This window comes from Chelonia mydas, chromosome 1 (genome assembly GCF_015237465.2).
Source record: "Chelonia mydas isolate rCheMyd1 chromosome 1, rCheMyd1.pri.v2, whole genome shotgun sequence".
NCBI classification, from domain to species: Eukaryota; Metazoa; Chordata; order Testudines; family Cheloniidae; genus Chelonia; species Chelonia mydas.
The window spans coordinates 97836112-97862350 of record NC_057849.1 but is presented as its reverse complement, the minus strand read 5'-3'; the positions used below and the strand labels follow the sequence as shown (position 1 = coordinate 97862350).

The window sequence follows — 26239 nt, the reverse complement described above, 5'->3', positions numbered from 1 at the left end:
TCAGCATGGTCCCACTCTTCTGCATACTAGGCAGAGAGATTCTTCTCCGCTCTTTTCTGCTCCAGTTCCTTTGTCTTACTTATAGATAGGTCCCTACTAAATTTATGGTTCACTTCGGTAAATGTCATGGTTTCGGATATTTAAATCTGAAATTTCACGTGTTGTAACCATGGAGGTCCTGACCCAAAAGGGAGTTGTGAAGGAATCACAAGGCTATTGTTAGGGGGTGGTACTGCTACCCTTACTTCTGCGCTCCTGGTGGTGGTGGTGCTGCCTTCAGAGCTGGGCAGCCGGAGAACAGTGGCTGCTGGCCAGGAGCCCAGCTCTGAAGGCAGTGCTGCTGCCATCAACAACACAGAAGTGAGTATGGTATGGTATTGCCACCCTTACTTCTGTGTCTTTGGCAGAGGTGGGTCTCACCCGGCCCCGGGAGCAGCTCGTGCAGGAGAAGAGGAAATCCCATCTCTCCACAGGCTGGCTGGGACTAGTAGCTGGAGCCTGGTGCATGGTAGGAGCCCTCAGCGGGGGCACCCCCTACCTGCCCCTCCCTAGCTTTTGGGGTTTAAATTGGCCATGGTCTGCCTGTGGGGGCGACACAGTATCCCACGACCATAGAGCCTTGGGCTGTCGCCAATGTCACCCACTCATAAGGCCAGCCCTGCTCCCCCCCAAAAAGCGGCAACCCTTCTCCCCATATCATGCCATCCTCACTTCTGTGCTGTTGCTTGCAATGGTGCTGTCTTCAGAGCTGGGTGCCCTGCCAACAGCCACCACTATCTCACCACCCAGCTCTGAAGGCAGCGCAGAAGTAAGGGTGGCAATACCGCAACCTCCCTACAACAGTCAGATTTCACGGTGGAGACTAGATTTCAGTGTGTGAAGCATTTTTCACGGCCATGAATTTGGTAGGACCCTACTTATAGGTCGATGACTTTGTCATTTTCAAAGTTCAGTCATCAAGCTAATGGCTCTGGCTTCAGCTGTGGCTGTACCTGTAGCTCACTCTTGTCACTGAGCCTCTTTTCTCAAATCAAGCTTCTGTGCCTGCATTTCATTTTCAGCACAGAGTTTAGCTGGCTCCTTCTCCAGCAACAAGCACTGCTACTTCTCATTTTTCCACTCTTAAAAGTATGATTTCATGTTATCTTGCACCACTGTCATAACCTGTGATCCCGTAACTTTCTTTCAAATCTGGGCATGCAGATTATAGAGCTGGATGATGACTCTGTCCTAGCTCTTGTTAGCTATGCTGATATGGCTCATTAGCTCCTTTAAGACTATCACAGCCAGGGAGCGCTACTTTATTTCCAAGTCTAGCTTACTGCCAGTGGGCTATTTTTGTTTTCAGCTCCAGCAGTCTATTAGGTTCATGAACAGTTAACAGGATAATCCAGTACTGAAAACTGCTTGTGAGCATGTCTACACTAGCCTGTGTATATGGACCTGCTGTAGTCTCCTCACTTCCTGGGGAATTATTTTCCTTTTGTCTTCAGGGTTTTCCTACAGCTACGAACATCAGCTGTCCTAGGGTGACTCATTTCCTCAAAGTTGTAGTTCTTAAAAAAGCAGACCCTTAAGTTCCCCATTGGAAACACTCTGTTCATTCTGCTGCCTGCGTTTCAGCATTTGTACTTCCTAAGAGCAAGCTTCCAGGTCTGCAGTTGCCTGGCAAACCTCCTATGTGTGTCCCCTTTCTGGTGCCACTTGAGTTCCCCTGCCTCACTACCAGACCACCCTAGTACTAACACCTCTGTCATTCTAACGTTCTTTGTCCAGGTTTCTCACAAGTAGACCATCAATATATCCTTCCTGTGCCTAGGGGAATCATTGCTTGGTCATGAACAGGATGTGCTCTAGGAACTACTGATTCCTCTCTAGTTCCTGTTGCTGACAGGGGTGGGCTTCCTGCTAGTGCTGTTTAGCAGTGAGTTGTACTGTCTGTTCCTGCTGCTGTGCCACTAGCTGATGGCTCTGCAGCAGACAAATGAGGGCAGCCTGGGTCTGTTCTGGGTCTGTCCTGGTCTACTGTTGCAGTGCCACAAACTGTAGCTGCTGCTGCTCTTCTGCTCTGACTTATTGCTGCTGCTGCTGTTTCAACAGGAGATGTAATATTTCTGCCACAGTCCCTCTTGCACGGGGAGAGACTCTGAGCTCCACCATTCAGGGTGGATAAAAATCCATGATTTAAAAAAAATAAAAATAAACTTGGATTTTTTTTAATTTTAAAAAGGGTTATTTAAAAATATATATTTAAAATTGAAATTGACAACCTACATTAAGGCCTAAACTAATTATGTCTATTAAAATGATTTAAATTAAAGAAGTGTATGTATTGCTTAATATTTTGCTTCCAAGTTTTAAAGAGAATCAAACCACTGAACAGGTGGATGTCATTGGCTGGGCACCTGGAACCAGAGTTAGTTCAAGTGCTGAACCAGCTTTTGACAGTAGGAGCCTCTTCTGCAGATGCACAGAGACTATTTTCTTCATTTCAGTTGATTTTACTAGTTCAGCTCAGTTACTAGCTCATTCAAAGTTAAGAAGCCAACTGGAAGTTGCAGAAGTAGGAAAGCTTGTTATCCTTTTCCAGTTTATATTTATAAACTAGGTCTGAGAGGATGTGATCTATTATTTCTAAAATCTTGACTATCATGGTGACCAGAAAACATCAGTTCAGTTCACTAACTACAGATACTTCCTTTGTTTAAGATAGCAACATAAGAATGGCTATGCGGGGCCCAGTATCCTGTCCTCCGTAAGTGGCCAGTGCCAGATGCTTCAGAGGAAGTAAATGGAACAGGGCAATTTCTTGAGTATTCCATCACGTCATCCAGTCTGAGATTCTGGCAGTCAGAGGTTTAGGGACAACCAGAGCTTGGGGTTGTGTCCCTGACCATCTTGGCTAATAGCCATTAATGGACATCTCCTCCATGAATTTACCTAATTTTTTTTTTAAATCTGATTATTCTTTTGGCTTCATAACATCCCCTGGCAATGAGTTCCACAGGTTGACTGTGTTGTATGAGAACGTACTTCCTTATGTTGTTTTAAATCTGCTGCTTGTTCATTTCATTGCGTGACCCCTGGTTCATGTGTTATGTGAAGGGGTAAATAACAATTAATTCATGATTTTTATAGACCTCTGTGGTATCTCCTCTCAGTCTGATCTTTTCCAAGATGAACAGCCCCAGTCATCTTAATCTTTCCTGAGATGACATAGTCCATACTTTTAATCATTTTTGTTGCCCTTCTCTGTATTGTTTCCAATTATAATATATCTTTTTAGAAATGGGGCAACCAGAACCGCATGCAATATTCAAGCTGTGGGAGTACAATGGATTTATACAGTGGTATTATATTTTCTGTTTTATGTATCCCTTTCCTACAGATTCGTAACATTGTTAGCATTTTTGACTGCCTCCTGCACTATTCACGATGATTTCCAGATCTCTTTCTTGAGTGGTAACAGCTCCTTTAGATGCCATAATTTTGTATGTATAGTTGGGATTATGTTTCTCAAGGTGCATTACTTGGCATTTATCAACATTGCATTTCATCTGCCATTTTCTTGCTCAGTCACCCTGTTTTGGGAGATCCCTTTGTAATTCTTCAGTCAGCTTTGGAATTAACTTTCTGGAGTAATTATGGATCATCTGCAGACTTTGCCACCTCACTGTAAACCCCCTTTTCCAGATCATTTATGAATATGTTACAGTGCTGTTTCCAGTACAGAGCCTGAGGAGGCCCTGCTATTTACTTCTCTCCATGTGAACGGGGACTATTTATTCCTATCCTTCATTTCCTATATTTTAACCAGTTACTGATCCATGAGAGTACAAATTAAAATTGGAAATAAGGCACATTTTTAATAGTGAGGGGTATTAACCACTGGAACCCTCCTAATCTGTGACAAGGTGAGTAGTGGATTCTTCATCTCTTGAAGTCTGGATGTAAAACACAAGTTATAGGGTTCAATACAGGGATAATGGTGTAATTCTGTGGTCTGTGTTGTTCCTGAGGTCAGACTCTAGTTAATGGTCCTTTCTGGCCTTAACATCATCAAAGAGAGTGACTCAAAATCCTGCCAATTTATGCCCGTTGTAGCAATGGTTTCTTCTTCGAGTAATGGTCCCTATGTGTACTCCATTATGGCTATGCATGCATTCCATGTGCCCGAGATGCTAAATGTTTGGATTTGTTGGGTGGGAAGTTGTTGATTTTAACCAGCCTGAAGTTCCGGATAGCCAAGTGCTAATGTCTAAATACAGTTTCATTAACAATTCCAAGCTTGTGGAATTCACAAACTCCTACAGTAGCACAGTTTCAGGCTTTGATTTGAAGAAGGTAAACTGAAAGCTAGGTCATTCTTACAAGCCCTGGTTGTTACAGCAGACACAGCCTCCCATTTGATAGTGACAGCTGTTGTTGTGCATCCAGTGTCATGGTTGGATTCCTCAGGGAGGTTCAGTCCACCGTGGAGCATTTGCCATTTGAAGGGTCTTATCTGTTCAATGAGAGAACAGATGAATCAGTGCATTCATTAAAGGACCCAAAGGCAATACTTTGCTTATCGGGGATTTGCTCCCTAGCACTGAGGAGAAGATAACACAGATCTCAGTCATACAGGCCTCAACCAGCACCTCAACCCTTCTACCCAAAGGGGTATGAACTGCCACAGAAGAGATAGAAACTGTAGTGGAGCAAACATAATGTTCCTCCTTCCTGGGACCTTTTTGCATCTCATGAGAATAGAAAATGCTAAATCTACTGCTCCAGGGGGGTGCAAGGAGAAGACTCCAGAGGAGTTGACCGTAAGCTACCATTGTGATGCATCTGTGAAAAAGACAATTGTGATCCTAGGATGTATCAATTGAGGCATTTCTAGTAGAGATAGAGAAGTATTAATGCCATTGTATAAGACATGGGCAAGATCTCATTTGGAATACTGTGTACAGCTCTGATAACCCTTATTCAAGAAATATGAATTCAAACTGGAACTGGTGCAGAGAAGAGCTACTAGGATGATCTGGGGAATGAAGGGCCTATCTAATGAGAGGACTGGTAGAGTTTGGCTTGTTTAGTCCAGCAAAAAGAAGACTGAGAGAGGATATGATTGCTACCTATAAACACATTGGGGAGAGGTGTTAAATACCAAGGAGGGTGAAGAGCTGTTTAAGCTCAAGGACAATATTGGCACAAGAACAAATGGGTGTAAACTGGCCATAAACAAATTCAAGCTGGAAGTTAAAGGTTTCTAACCATCAAAGGGTGAGGTTCTGGAACAGCTCCCAGTAGGAGTTGTGGGAGTAAACAACTAAATAATTAGTTTTGAGAGAGAGCTGCATAAATTTATCTGTTTGATTATATAATGGGGTTGCTTGTGATGATAAGGGACAGGACTCAGCAGCCTTGGGGCTCAACTTTCTTATGTTCCTAAATGCTCGTGCTTCAGGGTTACAGCCAGCCACCTGGAGGCATCCGGAAAGAAATTTTAGCCCCCTAGTGTGTAGCCTGATTTAGGGTGTGCTAATCATATTAATTTAATTTATTTAATTTCTGTAATTTATAATTTAATTTTATTTAATAATATTAATTAGTATGGGTTTAGGCTCCCCAATCTGTTTGATCAGAAGATAAAAGTTCTTGTCCCGAATCAGGCTCCACAGAATTTACAAAGGACCCTCGGGGGTGTGACAGGAAGCTCACACTTAGATATAGCCTTAAAGACTTTTTTTAAAATCAGTAATAGTAAATAAATGGTAAAATACCCAGAGTTACAAAGTTACAGTTGCATTACTGCTATTCAAAAGATACATATGATGATGTAGTATTATATACAACAAAGCTTTAATATACTCACACCCTTCCTGATAACCTGGTGGTAAGAGACACAGGACCAGCCTTGCAGTTCAGGTTTCTCAATTCTTGAGTGAGGGATGCAGTGCTTAGAAGAAACTAATGCTAAGAGCTATTAAAGCGAACTTAGGGTTTACTTGACTAACTTAAACTTAAAAGCAAAACCTAATAAACTAGGAATAAAACTTAGGGAAACGAAGATTAGTCTAGTTCCCGTGAAACTTAGTTTAAGAACAACAAGTATAGCCTACCAATAGTAGTAGTCATAGTAGATAGATAGAATAGATAAAATAAAATAGAGTGAGTGAAAGTAAGAAAGATAGAGTAAATGAGAATGGAGTAGTCTAGTGAGGTGGCTCATCTCTTTTATAGGGCACAAGTGCCGGAAATCCTTCCTCCTATGCCCAAATTTCATTCCTCACCCACAAAATGTTAGGGTATGCTTACTCCACAGGCTAGTACAGGGGTCTCAAGCACGCGGCCGGCGGGGTTCTTTCATGCAGCCCACCAAGCTCCCCGCACGCACGCCCTCCCCACCCTGCCCCTTTGCCTACCGCGAGCCCTGTGCCACTCCCTGAAGCGTCCAGAATCATGTCCCTGCGACCCCAGGGGGCAGAGGTCTCCATGTGTTGCTCTCGCTTCCAGGCATCACCCCCCACAGCTCCATTGGCCGGGAACAGGAAACCGCAGCCAATGGGTGCTTCGGGGGAGGTACCTGGAGGAGCAGCAAGAGCAGAAGACGGAGCCCTGTGCTCCACCTCCCCCAGGGACATGATTCCGGCCGCGTCCTGGAGCAGAGCGGCGCGGAGCCAGGGCAGGCAGGCAGCAAGCGCGTACCCTGAACTCCTCCCGCACCCCAACTCCCTGCCAGTCCCCTGCCGCATCACACACCCCTCCTGCACCCCAACTCCCTGCCCGGAGCCCCCTGCCACACCCCTCACCCCTCCTACACCCCCTGGGGGCGGGGAAGGGATGGGAAGAGGCGGGGCAGGGGCAGGGCCTCGTGGAAGGGGTGGAGTAGGGGCAGGGGTGGGGGCAGCAAGAGGGGGGTGTCAGTGATGCGGCCCTCAGGCCAATGCACTAGTCCTCATGTGGCCCTCGTGGATCTAGACTGTTCTCAGTGGTAGCTGATGACAGAACAAGGAGTAATGGTCTCAAGTTGCAGTGGGGGAGGTTTAGGTTGGATATTAGGAAAAACTTTTTCCCTAGGAGGGTGGTGAAACACTGGAATGCGTTACCTAGGGGAGGTGATGGAATCTCCTTCCTTTGAGGTTTTTAAGGTCAGGCTTGACAAAGCCCTGTCTGGGATGATTTAGTTGGGGATTGGTCCTGCTTTGAGCAGGGGGTTGGACTAGATGACCTCCTGAGGTCCCTTCCAACCCTGATATTTTATGATTCTGTGATTTGAGTTTGAGACCCCTGGGCTAGTATGTTTGTGCGTATTGATGACTTATATATTCACATAAGTTTCCTTGTGGTGTGCCTGTTAAGTCTGTGGGTACGAAATTGAAAAACTCCCTATGCTATTTTTCATGGTCTGTTGGTCTAGATAAAAGGTCTTAAACATATACGTGGGTGCTTATCTATTTAGGTAACAAGATATAGGTCAACTTTACTTTCTGGGTAAAAGATCTTAATATAGATATGCTAACTTTGCCTTAGCTTAACATAAGGGTTTTTGGCCTGTACGTCCCTTACATTACAGCCAAACTTAGGTATATAGATTTATATTAAAAATTATTACAATACATCAAATACTTAAACTATAAGAAAAGATATATATAAATAATATACATGCAAGCAAGCAGGTTAGTTCTATAGGCTACAAGTGTATTCTGATTTTTATTTATTTATTTTAAATCTCCTTCCTCTGAAGATTCAGGGATGACTATGGGTGGAGGTGGGACTTTGGACAGAGAGGGCTAGTGCTCTGAAGTGGCACCTAGCATTCTCTTTCAGGTGTTGTGCTGGCTGGTTATTGTTTATATGCTCAGGATCTAACTGATTACCATATGTGAGATTGGGAAATTATTTTCCTTCAGGTCAGATTGGCTGTGACCTTGGGTTTTTTTCATCTTCCTCTACAGTGTGTGGGTGTAGGACACTTGCCAGGATTATGTGGGTATACAACTTCCTTGCGCTTTATTGTACCATGGTCCTGCCTAATCTCTGCTAGTGATACATAATGGTCTAGTCTCCTGTGGACTGTAATATTTTGGTCTAGTTTCAGTTGTTGGGTTTAGTGTAGAGGTGCTGGGTGGTGTTAGTGGCCTGTGATATACAGGAGGTCTGACTTAGATGATCTAGTGGTCCCAGCTGGCCTTAAACTATAACTTCAAGAGATGCCCTTCTGGTTCACTGGTCAGGTCAAATGATATATGCCTTTCTCCCCATTGCCCTCTTATTTTGGGTTCTGAGAAAGATCAAGCAGGATGGCGTAGTGGTCATTCTGATTGATTCCAGATGGCCCAGACATTTCTGGTTCCCAAACCTCCTCCAGTTGTCAACACACTGATACTTCAGCTTACAGACCATCCATCCTAGACCGACTGATGAAGGAGAGATGCAGCGTCAAGCATCCCAGTCCAACTTCTTTCCATCTGAAAGCATGATTTTTGGATGGGCATTGAACCTAGAGGCTGCATATTCAGAAATGGTTCAGACTGTCCTTAACAATAGTAGAAAGGAGTCCATGAGGAAGTGTTTCACAGCTCAGTGGAAAAGTTTTCAGTCTGGTTGTACAATCACTAGATCATCTCAGTTCTAGTGTCTGGTGCCACGGTGGCTTGCCGCAGGCAGGAGGAGCAATTGAGGGAAAGTTCATCTGCCCTGGGCTGGAGAATGCCCACTACAGTTGGAATCTTCTAAGAATTTAGCTGACATTTTCAAAGGCTTATAATTTGGCTGACTGGCTGGTTTTTCACAGGAAGCGGGGAGAAGGGGGTGGGGAGTCCCCGACACAAAATCAACCCCCTTGCTGAATTTCAAGACACTGCTCCAAACCCTGGAGATGTTAAAGCTTTTCAACTTAATGGTTGACTTTGCTTTTAATATGGGCAAAACCACATTTTTCCTTAATTGTTTTTGGAAATGGCCAAACCATTTTTGCAGAAAATGTCCTAAAAAATTGCAGCCTGAGGCAGAAACTATGCGTGGAAAACTTCAGCCAGAATGGCTAAAGTTTGGCAAAGTTTTATAAGAAACTGAAAACTGGAACTTACAATGAAAAGTGTTTGTATTACAAGTGGAGCTAGTAACCTAAGTTTTCAGTTTTGGTGGTAAAGATGAGAGGAAGAGTGGAGTGCTAAGATGACGATCCTTATGGAACTGCTTAGAGGAGGGATCTTGGTGTAGAAGAAGACCTAGAGAGAGAAATTTGTATGGATCTGGAATGTGGTTCAGAAGAATGAAGTGAACTTCAGTGTTGAAGGCACAACTGAAATAAAAGGAATTAACTACTCTTCAGCAGAAAGAACATTCACTACATAAAACTGCCATTTCTGTGCTATAGGCAAAATGAGAGTGAGTGAATAATATTGTGTAAAACATGGTTGGAGAGATGAGACTGCCTTTTTCCAGATGCTTCACTGAGAGAGTTGAAAGATGGGGTGGGAGTGCCAGAGTTGAGAAGAAGGTGCCTTATTAAAAGAGGCTTGACAATGATAGATCTCAGAGATTTGGGAAGGTTTCAAAGGAGAAGAGGAGTTGACGGTGGCAGTCGTGCAGGGATCAAGTGTGGGAAGACCAGCCCAAACAGGAAAGGGAAGGGAATCAAGGGAAGCAATAGTTTTTTGTAGGGTTGGATGTCTGAAAGGTGATGAAGGAAGAGGAAGAAAACTATCTATCTCTTTCATTCCCAATTATGATGATGAATTTTGATAATTAGGCCTGAATTGTGGGATGAGAGTAATGGTATAGAAGGAAGAGAGAGGACTACCAGCACGCTTGGAATTTAAAGCAAAAATAGAAAGCAGGCTTTGCAACCTGATTATCATTTTTGAAGAGTATTTGAGGTTTTATAGAGAGGACATCGTGAAATTAGGAAAAGCCATCTTAAATCTTGGTTTAAGAAACATTAGAATGAAAAAATGGTGTCCGTATTATGTAGAAATACCCCTGCTGACTGGAATAGCATTGCCTCTAATACTCAATTAGCTTTTGGGCGTTAATGAAAATCTCAAAAGATGGAGCAGAAGAATAATCTGGGAAGAATAATACTTAGAATTCTGCCTTTCTGAAGAGTTCCAAACTGCAGTGAAAATATGTATTGTAGAACAAAACATATACTCTTAAATATTTTTCTTAAATACTGTAGGTGTTTATTATTTTGTGAGTTTTATGCACAGTTATCATAGTAAGGAACATTCTGTATTGCACCATTTTTGGTGTGTGTTCCAGTGGCATTGACATGGATCCACCTTTTTTTTCCTGAGGAAGGGTACACCCTTTAGAGGCTGGGCTTCGTTTGTCATGCATTCCCTCATGACAGACTTAGCAAACTGCAGCATAGTAGTTAAACTAGTTGGTACTTTCTGCAGCTTCTGCCTGGAAAAAGCTTTTGGTTTCTCTGAATTGCTGGCACGCTGTTTATCTTGATGCTAAAAACCAGAATTTCTCAGATTTTTTTGAGTTGTTTTCTGGCTAAGAATGCAGGCAAGAGCAAACACTAGAAGTGTTAAAAAAGAGCTTGTTATCGAGTCTCCCCAGCGATACAAGGATGCAGCTCCATGTGAAGTAGAGGTGGACAGTCCAGTAGAAGTGCTGGTAAGAATTGTGTAGATAAGAGATATGTTCCCCAACTGTTCTTAGTTCTCATTCTTTCTGGGAAGCTTCTAGGTTGCATCCGATGAAGTGAGCTGTAGCTCACGAAAGCTTGTGCTCAAATAAATTTGTCAGTCTTTAAGGTGCCACAAGTACTCCTTTTCTTTTTGCGGATACAGACTAACACGGCTGCTACTCTGAAACTAGGTTCCACTAGTGAGTCAGATTTCAACATTCACTTTTTGCTGCTGCTGATATATGCATTTTCAGATCAATTCTCTTTGATTCTTTTTAATGAGCACATGAGTGTTTGTTTTATATATGCAGCTTTGATTTCCATGAGACTCCTTTGGCAAAATATTCATTATTTTTGTTTTTGTTTCCTGGCTTATTACTTCCTAACTGTCTGTTTTGTATTTAGTTGGTCTAAAGTTGTCATACACCTCTTTAAAAAGAGGTGCGAACTTAATTTGTGAAATATATAAGCAATACACTACAGTAAATGTATTTTTAGTTGGCAGTGTGTTTTTAAATTTTAGAGATTTTTCTGAATTGTTCCTTAAATATTGTGTGTGTGTGTGTATATACATAAACAGACATCAGGATTTGTCTTAATTAAATTATTTTTGAGATTAGTCTAGTCTATTCAGGTATCCTTAGTTTAAGGTTACTTTTCAACCTGTGTAGAATAGAGGATTTTTAAAATCTTACTTGCTAAATGATCCTCAGTGAGGAAAAGTGAATAGTTTGTGTATTTTCTGAGGGAGGAATTTCAGAAAGGAGTTTATTCTGTATTGTTGTGTGGGTTGTATGCTTCTGCTGGAATTTTTATAATACATAAGAAAGCATAGTATTTTTGCAAGTGAGCTGCAAGAAATCCTCCAACACACTTTAGCTAAAACAATTAACCTTTTCAGATATTAGTCAAGGGGATTGTTAAGCTAGTAAACAATACATTTATACTTGGTTATTAAAAATGAGTGCTCAACTGAGGTCTTCCATCGGGTACATGAACTCATCTAGATATTTGCCTAGTTTTACAACAGGCTACGTAAAAAGCACCAACAAAGTCAGTACAAACTAAAATTTCATACAGACGATGACTTGTTTATACTGCTCTATATACTATACACTGAAATGTAAGTACAATATTTATATTCCAATTGATTTTTTTAATAATATGGTAAAAATGAGAAAGCAAGCAATTTTTCAGTAAGTGTGCTTTGACACTTCTGTATTTTTATGTCTGATTTTGTAAGCAAGTAGTTTTTAAGTCAGGTGAAATTTGGGGTATGGAAGACAAATCAGACTCCTGAAAGGGGTACAGTAGTCTGGAAAGGTTGAGAGCCACTGCTTGATTGGTACTGGCAAATTAGATCCGTGAGGTGTTAATTGTGTGGCTTATTAGCAAATAATTTTTAAAATGTCTGGCCAAAATTTTCAAATTTGGGTGACAAAATCCACAATTGGAGAACCTAAATAAGTGGTCTTAATTTCATTTGCTTTCACACCTGTAGGAACCTTGGGTATCAGGGCTGGCTCTAGGCAGCAGCAAGCCAAGCACGTGCTTGGGGAAGCACATTTTCAGGGGTGGCAATCGGGCAATCATTTTTTTTTTTTTTTTGCAAAAGGACTGGGATATTCGAGCTGGGGGCCGCCCTGCAGGGTTCAAGGAGCTGCCCCCCAGCGCCGCAGCTGGGGCTGGGCGAAGCAGCCTGAGCTGCCCAGGGGCTGCGGCAGGGCGGCCAGGAGCAGCAGCAGCAAGCCCATAGAGGGGACCTGTGCCCAGGGCACTGCCGTGTGGGGCCCACATTCAGCTCTCCGGGGCTCTGCTCCCTCTGGGGCTGCCCTGCCCTGGCTCCTTAGCCCCCTGCCGGGGTGGTCCCCCCGGCTCTGCCCTCCCAGGTCCCGGCCGGTCCTGGAGGTGGAAGCCCCAGCTGGAGGGACCCTGAGCTGAGGCGCTGCCCGGGAGCCCCGCTGCTTACCCCGACCCTGCCAGCGCCGGACCGGCTGGAGGCGAGGGGGGAGCGGGCGGAGTCAGCACTGGTGCGGGGGAGCCCAGTGTTGGGGCGGCAGGGGGTGCGGGAGGGAGCTCAGGGCTGGGGTGGGGGGCAGCCAAACATTTTTTTGCTTGGGGCGGCAAAATACCTAGAGCCGGCCCTGGTGAGTATTCAACTCCTCTGAAAACGAAGGCACCTAAAAAAAGCAGCCTAACTAGTTTAAACACCAAGTTCAAAAACTTTTTTTTTTTTGCCCATGCATATATAAGAACCTTTCTTGTAATGTGTCTTCATTAGGAGAATTCCATTTTATATATCATTGGAAGTCTAATCTGTCCCTATAGGTAGTGTCTGCTAGTAAGAAAATATAATGCAAGCGAAGCCCACTTCTCTAAATCCTTTTTTTATTCAGGGAAGCCATTATTTAAACTTATTTATGCGGGGTATATTCTAATTTTGGTCCAGATCTTTATCTTAGCAATGTGAGCTAATGTTTTTGTGTGGCTTTCTTGCCCCCCTTTGGAATGTTTAGCTTCCTTATTTAGAACTGGGTTTTTTGTTCTATTTAGCAAGCTCTCTCTCTCTCTAGTTAACAAAACAAAAGTGTGCTTCTTTCTGTCGGGACAGCACTCAGCTGGTGCAAGCTGTGTTGATACAGCTATAGTTCACAGGGGATATTATGTTTTTTTTTCTTTTCCCATGAATGTTTTGGGAGGGTATTAAAACCAATGTTTGTGCAGAATAGAAGAAAAGACTCAGTTCTAAATAAGGAAGCTAAGACTCGTTTCTCTGAACCTACTCCTGCTTTTCAAGATCCATCTTGAATTGTGAACACCAGAACTGGACACAGTATTTCAACCGTGGTCACACCAATGCCTAATATAGAGGTCAAATAATCTCTGTACTACTACTTGATTCCCGTATTTATTCATCTAAGAATCACATGAGCCACAGGTGGTGCACTGGGAGCTCATGTTCAGCTGATCATCCACCAGGACCCCCAGATCTTTTTTAGAGTCACTGCTTTCCCCAATAGTGTCCCCGATCCTGTATGTAATGACCTACATTCTTTGTTCCTAGATATATGCATTTACTTGTATCAGTGGCATGTCCTCATTATTTACCAATCCCCCATTTTTTGTGTCATTTGCAAACTTCATCAGTGATGATTTTGTTTTCTTCTAGGTCGCTGATAAAAATGTTAGAGTAGGGCCAACAATTGAGCCCTACAGGACTCCACTGGAAACACATCCACCTGATGATGATTCCCTGTTTACAGTTACATTTTGAAGCCTATCAGGCAGCCAGCATTTAATCCATGTAATGTGTGCCATCTTGATTTCAGCATCCTAGAGTTTAATCAAAATGTAATGTGGCACCAAGTCAAATGCCTTACAGAAGTCTGTTTACATCAACAATATTACCTTTTTATCAACCAAACTTGTAATCTCATTTAAAAAAACCCAACAACAAATTAGACAGGTTCTATTTTCCATAAATAGATGTTGATTGTTCCATGTTGATTGGCATTAAATAAGTCCTATATTAGCTGTTCCGTTATCTTGCTCAGGATTGGCATCAGACTGACAGGCCTGTAATAACCCAGGTCATCTCGTTTACCCTTTTAAAATACTGGCACAACATTAGCTTTCTTCCAATCTTCTGGAACTTCCCCAGTATTCCAGGACTTACTGAAAATCAACATTAATGGTTCAGCAAGCTTCTGAGCCAGCTCTCTTAAAACTCTTGGATGCAAGTTATCTGGATCTGCTGATTTTAAATATGACTTTCTTTAGTAGCTGCTGTTTAATCTCTTCCTGAGATACTAGTGGGATGGAAAGAGTGTTATCATCCTGATGAGACTACATCATCTGTTTTTGCTAAATACAGAACAGAAATATTTATTGCACACTGCTGCCTTTTTATAATTTATTAATAATAATTCTACCATTTCCATTTAGTAGTGGACCAATGCCATTGTCAGGAATCTTTTTGTTCCTAATATATTTTAAAAATTCATTACTGTTTTTAACTCTGCTGACCCTACACTTTTCCTTCTGTCTCTTTGCTTCTCTTACTAGTTTTCTACAAATGCCAGCTTCTGACTTTTTATATTCATTACTATCAATTTCCCCTTTCTTTCATTTGTTAAAATTTTAAATATAATATAGATTATAACTGCTTTCACTTCCCTCTAATCCAGGTTAATTTTTTTAATCAAACCTCCTTCTTTGATTGTGGCTTATTGGGCATCTAGTAAAATGTTCTTAAATTCCTGGTTATTCACTTTTTTTCTGATGAAATTCTTCCTCCCACCTGATTTAGCTCATAATTGTTTTCAGTTTTGTGAAATTGGTCCTTTTAAAGCACCAAGTGTGTGTGTGTATATCTATCTATCTATCTATATGGCTGGTTTGGTCATCATTCTGTTTGCACATTATAAATGTGATCAAGGCATGATGACTTGTACCTAAGTTACAATTAATTTCTAGTTCTGTGATCAGTTTCTTTGTCTGTCAAGACCAGGTCTAATGTAGAATTCCCCTCTGGTTGTGACACTCTTTCAGTTAGGGAATTGTTATTTATAATATTTAAAAATGCCAAGGATGTTTTAGTACAAGCAGCAAGAGACCTCCAGCATGTTACTCAAATTGAACTCCTCCATGATCAAGCAGCTTTTTTCCTATACATTATGGAGCTGGTCATCCTGTTCACCAGTGAGATTTGGTGGTCTGTAGCAGACACCAACTAATACTCCATGTTGTGCTTTATCTGTTAGGACATTGATCCATAAGCATTCAAGATCATTTTCTTCTGAGTTCAATTACTCAGAAACATGTAATGGCATTTTTAGTATAGAATGCTACTCTCCTTCTGCTTTTTTCCACTTGACCTGTCCTAAATAGGTTGTAACAATTGATTTTTAACATTCCAATCTTGTGAATCATCTCACCAGGTTTCAGTAATACCAGCTACATTTTGAATTTGTGCTGATAAATGAACAATTCCAGTTCCTCTTGTTTGTTACCCAGGCTGCTACCACTGGTGTATAGGCAATTAAAGAATTTGTCCTCTTCATGTCGTTTGGTTCCTTTATTAATTTTCTTCTCAACATACTGATTTTGTGCTGGAGTGCTCATGTCTTTTTAATTCTCCCCTTTTGTTATTAGTTTAACGCCCCTCACACACCTATCCCTTCTCTGACCTTCTCCCTAAAGCTGTCCCCAACAGCCATTTTCCTCTCTAAATCCTACCTGGATTCAGGTTGGGTGGTTCCCTATATGGTCTTCAGCAGTGGTACTGATTGCACCATTCTATTCTGGGTACAGAATTTATTCACATACTCATCACTCTTACTTTTTGTACTAAGATCAGTACAGTACCCAGCCAGACTTTTCGGTGCAGTTCAGAAGTCTTATGGCCTCTAGTAGAGGAACTCTGCCCCTTTTAATTCCTCCAGAAATTCTTTTTCCGTGGTCAGTTTTAATTCCCCCAAAGTCCTGAGATCTTTCACTTTCTCAGGGAAAAGACCTCTTATAAGTAGGGCCCTGCCAATTTACGGCCATGAAAAATGCATCACAGACTGTGAAAACTGGTCTCCCCTGTGAAATGTGGTCTTTTGTGTGCTTTTGCCCGTGCTACAGATTTCACAGGGGAGACCAGTGTTTCTCAAACTGGGGGTCCTGACCCAAAAGGGAGTTGCAGGGGCGGGGTTGCAAGATTATTTTAGGGGGATTGTGGTATTGCCACCCTTACTTCCGAACTGCCTTCAGAGCCGGGCAGCTGGAGAGCGGCAGCTGTTGGCCAGGTGCCCAGTTCTGAAGGCAGCGCCCCGCCAACAGCAGCACAGAAGTAAGGGTGGCAATACCATAACATGCCACACTTACTTCTGCACTGCTGCCTTCAGAGCTGGGCGGCCAGAGAGTGGCAGCTGCTGACTGAGGGACCAGCTCTGCAGGCAGCAGCACAGAAGTAAGGGTGGCAATACCCTACCATGCCATCCTTACTTCTGCGCTGATGCTGGCGGCGGCTCTGCCTTCAGAGCTGGGCTCACGGCCAGCAGCCTCCAGCTGCCCAGCCCTGAAGGCAGTGCTGCCACCAGCAACTATGCAGAAGTAAGGGTAGCAATACTGCAGCCCCTCCTACAATAACCTTGTAACCCCCCACAACTCCTTTTATTGTTTAGGACCCCGCAAATTACAACACTGTGAGATTTCAGATTTAAATAGCTGAAATCATGAAATTTATGATTTTTTAAATCCTATGACTGTAAAATTGACCAAAATGGATCGATTTTTGATAAGGCCTTACTTATAAGGCCTGGATGAGTTTACAAAAGAATGCTCTGATATGGTGACTCCAATTTTGAAGTGGCATTAGTGTGGGCATTGTTCTTGTGTCCACTAAAAATATCATATCATGTCAGACCTTTGGCTTTTATGCTTAAAAACTAAAGGCATGATACAGCCCATGGGAAAGTATTGGTATGTTTTGGGTATTAATAGTAAATATTGATAGTATCCAAAATCCCCAATCAGGATTGAAAACCCACAGTGCTGGGTGCTGTACAAACACAGGAAAAATTCCCTGCCCTCATAGGCTTACAAATTTAAAAACACAAACAGAAGAAGGGTAGGGGATGTGGTAATACATACAATCAGTACAGTGAATATGGTGGAGAATTTGCATATCGTTAGTTACGTGTAGACAATTCAAGTGACTCATGATTTTGTTTTACATGTTTTGCTTCTTTTAATTATGATCGCTTATTTCCCTAAAAATCTGACCAAAAAACATAGCTCAGATCAAGATACCCAATGTAATGATTGTTCTTTAACATAAAAAAAGAATCACTGTGGTATTTCTGGGAGATTGCATGCAGTGCTGTAGCTGTGACAGTCCCAGGATATTAGAGAGAGAGAAGGTGGGTGAGGAAATGTATTTTATTGGGCCAACTTCTGTTAGTGAGAGAGACAAGCTCTCACCTTGTCTTTCTGAGAGATTGTAATTCTTAGAGGCTGTCTCTCTGCCTTCTGTCTCAAAATGCACCTGAGGGATGTAGTAATATCCTTACAATACCCTCTCTTTAGTATTGATCTGTTAAAGGGATATTGCCCAAGTCCAATCCCCCTGCTTTTAACAGCCTTTACGCTGACAAGAGAATTTGGGATTTAACAGGATATTGTTTTTGTATTTGAAGGGAAGAAGATAAGACGTACTGGAAGCAGAAGTTTATCCACATTCAGATACATGTGACAGTAGTGCAGGATATCTTAAATCTATTTTATCAAAATGTTTGAGATCTGAGAGGTCACCATTCCCTTGTTAAATGAGCACTGGCAATCTACTAAACATCCATTTGTATTTAATAAAAGCATAATGTTTTGTAATCTGACTGATGTTCATTCAGAACTGAGTCTAAAAATTCAAACACCGCTTTAGTGCTTTCAGTGTAGACTAGCTCTTAGATAAACAGTATGCCTAGGGATTCTGGTTTTTAGTTTAAATTGAAATAAATTGATAAAATAACTCTAACTGGTATATTTTTTTCAAAAGTGTAATGAAATACTCTTGTATTGCTTCCTGTCCGTTCTGTTGATGGTTTACATCTGGATTGCATATAGCAGTAGTATAGTAAGCACTTCTTTTAGGTATGGTTATGGGAGAATACAGGATGTGATCAATAAATCAAATTATTTTAAAAAGATCGACATTTAAAACTTGTTTGGGGTATTGCTAAGGGAAACCTATTTTTGCTCAAATATACGCAGTATCAAATCAAATCTACAGAAGTTAATGTACAGGAAGTAACAAGGCGCTAAATTAGCCAAAACTAAAAAAAGTGAATAGCAATAGTAATCAAAATCATACTTAAGTGTAACCAATTTCTTTTACAACAGCATGTGCAACTTTTCTTCAGGATTTTTTCTAAAGTTAACTTTTTTTTTTAAACAGAAAACTTATTTCAGGAGCTGTGCACACTGTCCAGGCTTTTATCTTGACAGTGGTACCTTTTGGTCTTACAGCTTCCGATTTTGGGAGGGAGTGGAGGGTTTGCAACTTGTTGCAGGTTAAATTGAAAACTTTGTTACATTTCTATTTAATTCATTACAAACTAGGAATACAATAATTTCCCAATTTGGAAATTTTGTATCTGATTCTGATAATTTAGCCGATTTATATGTGTACATATTTAAAGAGGAAAAATTTTCTGAATAATTCTAATAACCAGCCTTCAGTGATAGTTATTTTTAAGTATGGCTGCCTCTTACCCTCCTAACTCCTTCTCCCAATCTCAGATCAACTTTCACACTGAAAATACAGTAGTAAAAGTAAATAAGTGGGTATCGAAAAACTTAGATACCTAACAAGCCACATATGTATTTCACAATAAATAAACTTTCTTACTACTCTTGAATGCTATTCAGTGGCTCTCTTCTCATCTAAAAATAAATGAAGCTAATTAAAATTGGTTTACCATAAAATGGTGGACCGTGGCTCACCACCTTTCATCTGAACGTTTTTCCTTTTATGGAGGCACATTCTCCCCATAAGAGGAACCAAGGGGTAAGGAAGGTGGAATCTCTGAATCTAGCAAATAGCTTTTAAAAGAGGGATGAATGACAGTTCAGTAAAAGTCAGATAAAGAAAAACACTGTAGTTTTATGATTTATGTGCCTTACTGACAAATGTGAAGACAAGTGGTGGTTTTCCTGGTTCCATTATGTCAGTGCCAAAACTCCCGTTGACTTCAGTTGGGTCAGGATTTCACCCAAGATCTCTGCCCTGAAGAGCTTAAATTGGTCGAAGATTCTCAAGTGCAAGCCATGCAGGAAAACTCTTCTTGCTTTTAAGATTTTTATAATTGTATATTTTTTTTTATTTTATTTTTTATTTTGTTTTGTTTTGCCTATAGGCTGGTTCAAGGGCACTGTCCATCTTAGCATATTGTAGCCTCAGATGCCTAAGGAGACTAGAATGTTTTGTTAGCCCCAAACATCTTACATACTAAATTAAAGTCTCATTTCCTTCTCCTTTTTTGTTAATGCAGACAACAAAAAGTAAATTCCAGAACAACTGCAGTAGAGAAATGGCTCTTTGTAGTGTGTGCACAGAACACCTCACGTCATCAGTTAGTCCTCCAGTCTCAGAGGGGAGATTGGGGTGGGTGATGTAAATCTTATGTATCTTCAGGAAATCTGAATTACAAGGCAAGAGATTCCCTCATCTGTAAAGATACAATCAATACAAGATTTTCATTTTTGTAGTGCAAGTAGCTCCAGGGATATCCTGAACTAAAAAGTATAATAGTGAAGAACACTGTAATAATTGTGAACAATGCAAATGTTCACAAAGAAGGAGACCCTATAGCTGCCTGAGAGTGCAAAATGTCTTAAGAGCTAGAAGTTTTTCCTTCATATTTCATGCTGGAGGCACAAGACCAAAAAGGGAGAAACATGAGCAATTCTTCTGGGCAGAAGTACATGGTTAGTAATTATCTCAACTAAGTAAATACCACACCCTATCTGTAGTCCATAACACAAAGGCACAGCCAGCAAAAGATTTCATCACATATCTTATTAGAGACATTTTTTTGGTCTAACATTTTTTACTTTAAATATACTAAAACTTTTTTTCATATTTTGATTGGGGGACTGGTGTTTATAGGCCTTCTGCAAAAAGTGAAGGAGAAGATTAAATGTAGGGCAGACTGGGTCAAGAAGGGGACGATGGAAAGAAAAGCAGGCCGCATTGAAGAAAATAGGTGTGGGAAACTACCCTTTTTCTGTGCTTATAAAACACAGTGCTACCCATACTGTGTGTGTTAGCATAATAGCTAAATTATCTCCCATAAAACAGTGCATATGCAAACAGATTCAAAGATTCTGGATATAGCTTTCCTCTTTTGGCTTTTAATGTAACCTTTTTAAATTGGGTTGCTTTGGAAAGCATTGAACACTGTTTTTAGAAAACACTCACTTTCATATTTTCTATTTTAATGTGGGTGTAGGTTAGTTTATTTGAAGTCTGAAGATTCAAACTTGGTTTAAATTGTCAGTGATAGTGTAGCTCAAGAAGGTGAAGTATGACCATTTCAACCACAAATCTTGATTTTGTGGCTTTCTTAGTTTGATGCATTTGTTTTAATTAACATTTTGGTATCTCATCTTGTTTTTTTGGTACAAGGTTCTAAACCTCCCCTGCTCGTGCAAAGTATTTAAAAGACTTAGACTATGTCTATATTTGGATCTGGGGCTGTGATTCCCAGCTTGAGTAGGCATACTTGCAGTAGTTGTCACTGAGCTAGCATTCTAAAAACAGTAGTGTAGTCACAGCAGCATGGGCAAGCAGCAAGAATGTACTCCCAGGCTCTAGGCAGGTTTGTGTTTAGTATGGCTAGCTCAGTGTGAACTAGCGCAAGTATTTCTGAGTGTAGATATGCCCTTACAGGTAGAAGTTATTATGAAAGCCTGTAAGTTAGCACACATCACCTTGATCGATTGGTCCATCAGCCCTCACAGAGAGAGCGCCGATCACAACACATCATTCGTGTTGTTCTAGCCAGTCCTTCAGCCACCCGCTGACCAGGCTGTCAGTGGCACTGGACACCCGATCGGCATAGCGCACCATAGCCCAGAACCCTTGAGCCATCCGCCAGCCTCAGCCTCCCACGTAGCTGGGATTATAGGCGTGCACCACTGTGCCCGAATAGCATACATGCTTTAACCAAAAAAAAAGTTTGTCTTCATTAATGTCAATATATTCAAAATATGTATATTTCTGAGAATGGTAAAAACTTTGTGAAGTAAATATGTACAACAAATATTTCATGGTTTTCTTTCAATCCTGGTGCCCACTTTTCCTTGGAGAAGGAAATGATCCTTCTATTTCTCTTTCTTCAAGCGTACCCAGAGTGCGATGGAAGTGAGGCTGAACGTTTTCCTTCTAGAGATGTCCATGCAAGCCACCTCAGACATTGGTTCAGTGTCTCCCAGTCACTGTCCCAGAGAGCTGGGATTCTGCTCTGAACTCCTGGTCCACATCCACTCAGAGGTCCCAGTTTTCTGCTACTGTGTGGGCATTGATATCTAAAGGGCTGAAAAGAGCACCACTCCAAAGATGTGCCCAAGGGCAAGTCACCTTTTTCTGCATCTGGCAAGACACTGAAGGGTCATCAGCTATATGGCTCATCTTGGGCTAATACCTGTAAGGCTCATAAGCCTGAAGGCCAATTCTTGTATCCTGGTACTGATGTCTAAGGCAGCACATATGGTATCCTCTAAATCAGCCCTTGGTACAGATCTCTCTGCATCAGCCCTGGCACCAAGTGCCTTGGTACCTGGAACCACAGAACTCAGTGTTCTGTTATTGTAGTGTTGGTACTTTCCACTTCTGTACGGACTACCTCCGTCATACCCACTGCTTTGGCACTTGGTTTCTTGTCACTAAAACCTTTTATATGGTGCCCAAGTGACTTATTGGAGGGCTCAGCCCTGAGTCACCTCTACTACAAAAATGAAGAGAGATGATTGCCAAACCACCAGCATTGGAGTCACTGGTACGCAAGGTTATTTACTCTGTATTTACCTCCTTTATACAAAGGGTACATGTGATAGGACTGCCCCTCCCTGAGAGGATATATATTTCTGCTCTGTCCAGCAAGAGGAGAAAACACTCTCCCACTTGTGATCTGTTCTTTCTCTGGTTAGCTCACTAGGAATCATGGAGGGGTTTTAAGGGAAGAGTCTGAGGCATAGTAGAAAGAGGTTTGAGCTTCAGTGGGACCACCCTACCTGGTACTGCCCATGTGCCCTCTACCGCATTACTCCTACCCCATACCAGCCACAGCCTTATTGATCCCCTGGGGTGTACAACTTTACTCCAGAAAACCTGCTTAATTGACTGTCACAAGGGCTAGATCACTCTTCCCAAAGAGACAAATCAAGCCACCTCCATTGAGCCAGTTGGTTCAGCCACATCTACTTGAGAGGCAGGAGGAAAAAAATGAAGAGGAACATCAGCTGCCAGGGAAACAGCATCCAGTCCCTATTGCAATGTTCTCATCCTTTCCTAACAAGGCTGTGTATTTAGAATAAAAAAATAGCAATAAATTGTTTTTTCCTCTAACATTGTTATGTAGAAGTATTAATGAAATAATTGGAACATGAAGGGGAAAAGCTGACTAATATAGTCAAGCCGCTTAGTTATGACAGTTAATTTTATTACCTCTAAGTAATCTGTAATAGATGAATGTATAGTCCGTTCTCGAATGTCTCTAGTGGAAGTAATTGTACTGTTCTGTTAACTTCTCCCATTGCTAAAATATTCTTGTTATAGGGGACCTGGTTATGACCCCTATATTTAGTTTCCCCATCACTTTCCATTATAAAAAGAGTCTTGCGTCCTTTTCTTTGGGACGTTCTTGCACCTTTATTGTTTTGCAGCAAGTTTTGATATAAGCAGGGGAAATCCGGTGGCTAGAGAAGTGATTTGTTTTTCTTCATACCTTGAAATTTCATTCAGTTTTTGCTGATAGCAAAATTTTTTAAAATGGTTTGTTCCATTCTCTTGCTTGTGCAAGAAAGAAGCCAAAACTGGGCACTTCATCTAATCTAGCGGTTACCCCCACCCCATGGGGGCACAATACAGGGCAGGAAAGCTCCCCCAGCTTTGGGTAGGAAGTAGGAGAGTGAGCCAAGTGGATGCAGCATCAGGATCCAGCAGTCCATCCCCATTTATACTGTATAAGAACATAACGGCCATACTAGGTCAGACCAGTGGTCCACCTAGCCCAGTATCCTGACTTCCAACTGAGGCCAATGTGAGGTGCTTCAGAGGGAGTGAACCGAACACGTAATCATCAAGTGATCCATCCGCTGATGCCTGTTCCCATCTTCTGGCAAACAGAGGCTGGGAACACTTAAGAGCATAGTTTTGCATTCTGGAATAACAGCTCTCTCTTGCTGCTAACTAGCATAGTTAGTCTTGTAGCTCAGTGGTAGCAATCAAATGTGTTGATGTGGTGAAGATCAGACAGGTTTGAACGCTGAACCATGCATGATGGGGTATGTATGTTGTTTTTACTTGTTTTCCTTAACAACAAACAAAACACACCTAGGAAATTGCGTTACATTAAAAGAACATTTATTTTAGTTGCAAAATCAAATACTGAAAGTTTAGAAATGTGAAACTTAAGGTTGGTCATGCAACCTTAATTCTGTCTCTCTTGTGCATTTGCAAATGAAACCGTCTTCAGTTACGCACCCATAGTCCCCTTACTTCCCTGGTGACCCCTGTCTTATTTAGTGTCTGCACAAGGTGTCAAAATTAGATTCCACAGGTCACTGTAAATTTCCTATTTCCTAACTTTAAATATTTGACTTTAAATAACATTTATATATATGTCGCTTTATCGTATGTTAAAATGTTTACCCTAATTTTTAAACTAAACTCTCCCTTGTACATTGCATGTGCATTCCTTTATTATTGTTCTGGTCTTGTTGAACTAAGCATGCTGTGCTCTACAAATAGAAAGGAAAAGTTAGTTCTCATTTGTTATATCATTGTTCCAACATATTTGTAAACAATTGCTTTTTCTTTTTCTGTTGACTAAGCATACCCAATTCATGTAATCTCTCCTGATGAGTCTTATTTTCCAAATTTATCATTTTGTTGCCTTTTGAACTCCCTTCAATATTCTAATATTTACTTACTGGGAATGTTACCATGTGGTAGATATTAGACTATCTGAAGTAACTTCTGAGTAATTTATAATCTAAGCATGTGGACGCTGGTAACCTTTCCTGGATAAAGCCTTCCAAGTACAGAGATTTATTATCAAAATTTGACTAATCTGCTTCATTCTTGAAAGAAAAAACAACATACTACCTTTACTCACCTTGATGATCAGCAATAATCACTTCATAGGTTTAGTATTGTAAATAGTAGGATATAGGATTTTAAATGGTTATTAGATGAAGAAAAAAAATTAGAGAAATAGGCGATTCCCATTTTATGCAGCTAATTTTTCAGCAAGGGCCAGATTCTGCCATCTGTACTGATGTTGAGTAGAAATTTACTTCCAGATTAGTTCTATTGACCTTAGTTGGTCTAATCAAGGAGTAAATTACTGAGCACATGTAGTAAGTATTAGCAAATTAAGGTGCTGTCCACAGAAAAAACTTTTGTAATTGTCACTGTCTCCATTATTTGTATGTTATATTACTGTGGTATTTCAGTTTAACTGATGCAAGGAAATCTTAAATCTCAATCCAAATTTAACATTGTTCTGCAGAATTTGAGGTTACATTCAACATTTTCTAGATTATTTGATTGCACACAAGACTTTTCAAAATGTAAACAACAGTATGCTTCACATTTCAGCATGACAGACTGGAATAACTTAGCATCAACAGAGATACTAATTTACAGATTTCATATTAATCATAGAATATCGGGGTTGGAAGGGACCTCAGGAGGTCATCTAATCCAACCCCCTGCTCAAAGCAGGACCAATCCCCAATTTTTGCCCCAGATCCCTAAATGGCGCCCTCAAGGATTGCCCTCACAACCCTGGGTTTCGCAGGGCAATGCTCAAGCCACTGAGCTATCCTTCCCCCCGAGTAATTAATCAAGTATTAATTATCATGTGTTTTAATACTACTCAGACTTTTCCAAGTAGGAATCAGATGTGGAAGTGCTCTGATTGGAGCCTAATCTTCCTGATTATTCTAAAACCCTACATTTGACCCAAAGCACCAAGTTAAACTTATTAAAAATTAGGGTGTCTCTACACTGGGAAATTGACTGGAATTGCTATAGCTAGCTATACTGGTATAACTCCCTTGTGTGAATGCTCTATTCTGGAATAAAAATTAGTTTATTCCAGTATAGTGTCTAATTGGGGTAGGGATATGTGTTACGTGAACATATCTATAGCAGAGTAAATATTTTGCTACAGCTGTGCTGTTCAGTCTCTCCATGTGGGTAAGCCTTTAATTATAAACACTTAATGGTCACATTGAATACTAACTTTCTTTAAAAACCAAACCAAATCCTCAAGATAGATTCTCTGTAACAGGCGTACTATAATATTACTAGGCAGAGTGGCTGTAGCTGTAATCAAACCTGTGGATTTGGCAAAAACTGCGTGTGTCCCCTTGAAGTTGCATGTGATTCTAAGGCGATGTCTTCACTGCAGAGTTAATCTGGATGATTGGTGCCTGGGTTAATCTAGTCTGGGTTGCACATCCCTGCTGCAAACCCCTATTTGTGCCAGATGTGTGGCTGTGTCCATACTGGTGCTGTACTTACCCATGTGAGATGCTAGGACTTCTGGAGGGATATCCCAGGTCTCTTTGCAATGTCCTGAACTGGGTTACTCTATGAATTTTATGCAATGTATTGTTGGAGAACTTTGTTGTTGTTTCTGGGACCTATGTGGGAATGTTCTTAGTTAGCAAACTCATTAAGTAATCCACCCAAGGTTTGGCTGATTGTCTGATTTCAGATAAATGTGTTCAAATTTTAGGTCTTAGCTTACCTCATCCAGAGGCACACCGGAACCCTGGTGTCTGCATCTGGCCAGCTAACATTGCACTGAGAGGATGACTTCTCAGATT

The 26239-nt window shown here is 41.2% G+C and overlaps 1 protein-coding gene across 22 annotated transcripts in view; it reads left to right on the top strand.

Moving 5' to 3' along the window:
* The window catches only part of DOCK9 (dedicator of cytokinesis 9), a 322440-nt gene that overhangs the window by 70199 nt on the left and 226002 nt on the right, over nt 1-26239 (top strand). For 3 of the 22 annotated variants that reach the window (XM_043535019.1, XM_037896333.2, XM_043534987.1), the window contains exon 1: nt 10345-10620. The exons of 14 other annotated variants lie outside the window; for them this stretch is intronic. In XM_043535019.1, the coding sequence (XP_043390954.1) occupies nt 10504-10620 (117 nt within the window). In that variant the 5' untranslated portion in view covers nt 10345-10503. Of the gene's footprint in view, nt 1-10333; nt 10621-21526; nt 22177-26239 lie in introns of those variants that run through there. 5 more of the 22 variants (XM_007066231.4, XM_037896263.2, XM_027828541.3 and 2 more) reach the window with 5 other exon arrangements.